Source organism: Salvelinus alpinus, chromosome 17 (assembly GCF_045679555.1).
Source record: "Salvelinus alpinus chromosome 17, SLU_Salpinus.1, whole genome shotgun sequence".
Classification (NCBI taxonomy): domain Eukaryota; kingdom Metazoa; phylum Chordata; class Actinopteri; order Salmoniformes; family Salmonidae; genus Salvelinus; species Salvelinus alpinus.
The window spans coordinates 42,548,474-42,552,354 of record NC_092102.1 but is presented as its reverse complement, the minus strand read 5'-3'; the positions used below and the strand labels follow the sequence as shown (position 1 = coordinate 42,552,354).

General features: G+C 35.0%; 1 protein-coding gene across 1 annotated transcript; it reads right to left on the bottom strand.

Moving 5' to 3' along the window:
• Positions 1–1,604: 1,604 nt before the first annotated feature.
• On the bottom strand, positions 1,605–3,572 carry uxt (ubiquitously-expressed, prefoldin-like chaperone). The gene is made up of 7 exons (XM_071349021.1): positions 3,422–3,572; positions 3,140–3,294; positions 2,949–3,030; positions 2,554–2,621; positions 2,357–2,464; positions 2,078–2,141; positions 1,605–1,904 (listed from the first exon to the last, which is right to left on the bottom strand). Exons 2-7 carry the CDS (start codon positions 3,223–3,225, stop codon positions 1,842–1,844), a joined length of 471 nt encoding a protein of 156 aa, XP_071205122.1. The 5' UTR covers positions 3,226–3,294; positions 3,422–3,572; the 3' UTR covers positions 1,605–1,841.
• Between the last annotated feature and the right edge of the window lie 309 nt (positions 3,573–3,881).

Sequence of the window (3,881 nt, the reverse complement as noted above, 5' to 3'; positions counted from 1 at the left end):
GGCTTCAAACGTCACAAAATCGATGACGTTTCTTGCTCACCAAGGATTTAGACAAGGTGGTAAAGTGAGAATTTCAACTGTGTCCCCTTGCAGTCCAAGTTTTACCCATTATATTTGGAGCAGCAACATTTAGTGAATAATCTGAATCTGTAGTAATCTTGAACAATCCACAGGTATACTTCCCCCGTACTTGCCATATTGTTTTATTTTTTCTTACATAGCATAACAAAACATGATGTATGCAATTAGGCATAGGCAGGCATATAACAAAGTACAGGCCTATTTGTGGTAGTAGTCAGTGCCTTAGGCTGAAATAGGTGCCGGTACTGTTCATATTTAAGTGCAGGAGCTCCACAATACTTTTGAGCTAATGTTCTATAAGAGAAAGAGGAGCACAAGCAGTAGAACATTTGAGGTGCTGGTACTCAGCTCCAGTGAGCTCCTGCCCAAGTCAAGCACTGGTAGTATAATTTTTAGCTTTATATAAACATTGTTCTTTACAACAAGACCATCATTTTAAGATTCAGAGGCCCAGTGATATTATTTATTGAATGTTTAACTATTACATTCTATTAGCTTACATCTTTCTTTTTAACCTAAGGTCACATTTTCTTCAATTGTAAATCTTTAAAATGTATTTAAAAAAGTGGGCTAAATATCTTAGCAGGATGAATCTTCCTTGTTCCACATCAAACTAACACCGCATCGGGCACATGATCATGCATGTGTCCCTTTTAAGCAATATGTACCCAGAAAAAATACATCTATTTTGAGAGTCAGGTCTTAACATCCAGTTGCCATGGAAACTGTTTCTGGTGTGATGGGGTATCAGTCAAACAGAGATCCTATGAAATTACTTTAAAAAAAATACAATTAATTATGAGTATTCCTAATTCTATGGTCACAAAAGCCTTACAGGTATATGATTGAAAAAAGAAAGAAAAAAAAGACAGAACAATTTATTTCCCTTATATAATTTATTAATGTGAGTACATGGTAACTTGTCCAAAGGGCCAGAATTAAATGAGCGGTTTTGTAAAGTGATGGTGACTTTATGGCCTCAAAAGTCATAATTTAACAAGTGATAGTTAAAAAATACAGAATTACAAAAATAAATTAAGTGGAAAAGAGGATATGGTTCCTGTGGATTTGGTTCCTGTTGCCGTATAAGTCAAGAGTCCAATGTCTCTGATACTTGAAGTATTAACATTGAACAGGAAAATCCAGTTTCTCAGCATGAGAAACTAATATAAAGTACTCTGAACGTTCCCTTCACAACAGCACTTCACCATGCTATTTGAAGATGAAAGTGCTGGTGGCTTTGAAGAGGTGACATTTATGCGAGATACCATACTAAGATCAGGCATGCATGTTCATCCGCATTTGCAAGCTTTATTTTCTTCAATATTTAATTGCGTTATTGATGATGACTTCAGGCATTGAAAAGAGAGGTCAGGATACCAAAAATGTGAATTAATTTTTGGATATATTTGAGATATTATTGGAAAGAGTTGTAGGAATATAGTTTGTCAACATAAGGTTTGCTTGATCTAGTAATACAATGCAGAAAAATGCATCAAACATAAGCAAGCCACTGAAACTGGTTAACAGATTTTAAAACTTCTTTCACACATTTTATTTTAGGCAGAATTACAGTTTTAAAGTAACTTCTAAACAGTACAACCTGTTCAGATGCCAAGTTTGTATCAAAGGTTTGTTTTACACACCATTTATATTACTTCAGATAAACCAAAGAGCAATGGAAATAATACAGCCTTGTCACTATTATGAATGTGATAGAAAACTGATAACGAAAGGTCAGAACAGAAGCACTACTGCAGCTAAAGAGCGTCTCTCGTCCTTTTCTCCGGAACATCCGTAAGATTTTGAAGCTCTCTTAATCCCTGTTAGTTAGAAAAACATTTACATCATAAAAAAAAAAATCTGCCATTACATTTATTTGTGAAATATTTTCCACATTGTGTAATATTGTACCATGCTCATAATACCATCATAATAGTTTGCAAGTAGTAAATGCTATTGTGCGAGCAGGAATATCATCCTTTCAATCACTCACCTCCAACACCATGCGAATGTTGGCTTTGATTTTAGCTGAGTCTTTGGTCAACACTTCAGTGTGTCTGGAAAAGGAAATCTAATTTATAAGGATTCACTAATTTCTAAGGTTTATCCAAGATTTAAGATCTTGAAATCTTAAATACAATGCTGTATCACAGTAATGTAATAACAAAACACATGTGCCCTCTAGAGGCAATCATTTTGACAGATGTTTACAAAATACTGTACTAATGACCTCTGTGTGTGTGTTTTAATGGATATTGCTGGTGCTACTCACACTGTAAGCTGATTTGTCTTTTTCTCAATGAACTTCAGAGCTTCTGAGTGCGTTAACTCGACAAAAAAGCCATATCCAACAGCAACAAAGATTTTTGACGAGTCCTCCCTGAAACAAAACAACTCAGTCAAGGCCTCAATCAAATCACAATAAAAATAAAGTAATATGGACAATTTTCAATAAGCCTAATCACTTACACATGTGCTTGGACGTAGAAATTACAGCCAAGATCTATCTCTGTTTTGAGTCCCTTCGTCTCAGATTCCTACGAAGACAATTTGTTAGTACGAACAAATATAAAAATGTATGCACTCACTACTGTAAGTCGCTCTGGATAAGAGCGTCTGCTTAAATGACCAAAATGTAAATGTTCTCAATAACTGAGGAAAAGCACAACAAAACAACACATTTATATTATACCCAATTTCTGTTATACAACGTGTATATGCCACAACATAGCTACATTAATATACATGTATAGAAAATGTAGAAATGTTGATGGCCCACTGTTTGATGGTCACATCTGTTCATCATGGTGTTTGTTGGCCCATAGATATCCAATGTAAGTGGGTGCCATGGTGGTAACTTATACCTTCAGGCTTTCAATGGTATTTTTCAGTTGTAGATATTGTGCAATTTTTTCATACACTCCATCTCTTTGCTCCAATACCCTCCTGTCAGAACATAAAAAATAAATTTAAATTGTGCACATGCGCGAAAATGTTGCGCACATTTGAGTTAGCGAATAAAATGACACTGGTCTAAGGAAAATAGACGACTTACTCCAAATCTCGTTTCAACACGTCGCTAATAAACGTTTCATACTGCAAGACCTTTTCGTCAATGCTGGGTTTTCCAGCATGTGCCATTATGAGTCGTGAAATCAATCAGTTGTTGATAGTCATTCGTGTTCGAAAACGAGGCAATGATTCTGAATCCTGAAAACAAAATGTTCCAAAGATATTAACCATATGATGTAGTTAACTCTGCATTCGCCTTATAGCTAGCTGACTATCTATGTTTAATAACAACATAGTCCACAATTTTGTTGTAGCTTTGGCTTACCTATCTCAACAGCACAATAAAACTGCAGCTGTCTTATGTAACCACTGTCTAGATAGCAGGCATGAATAACTAAGTACTTCCGGGGTCACGGATTTTTGGAATTCTTCAGAATAAGAGTTGTGTCTTGTGTGCTTTGTAAATAAAAAATTAGGGTGAACATTTGAACAATTATCGATATATTTTATGCTAGTTATCATACAAATAATCATTTTAAGTTTTTCTATTAGATATTATGTGATTTTTGGAGAAGAAATTAAAGCCTAAATGGTCAACAATGTTTATTGTATCTACTAATATAATTTATTGCGCAGTACACAATTTTCTGTACGCTGTGTCACAGTAAAATGGGGTCAATTCTACTAAGGTGCACTTCTAGTTTCCAAATCCATAGAGTTTACATTAAGAAGAGCTTCACTGCTCATTCTGCGGACCTTAAAGAGTCCAATCCAATATGGTTTTC

Excerpts from the sequence above, each read along its gene's own strand:
- uxt (XM_071349021.1), bottom strand. The coding sequence starts at position 3,225 with ATGGCACATGCTGGAAAACCCAGCATTGACGAAAAGGTCTTGCAGTAT. Across the intron at positions 3,031-3,139 it reads GTGTTGAAACGAGATTTGGA|GAGGGTATTGGAGCAAAGAG; the intron begins GTAAGTCGTCTA and ends ATGTTCTGACAG. Across the intron at positions 2,142-2,356 it reads AAGACAAATCAGCTTACAGT|ACACACTGAAGTGTTGACCA; the intron begins GTGAGTAGCACC and ends TTCCTTTTCCAG.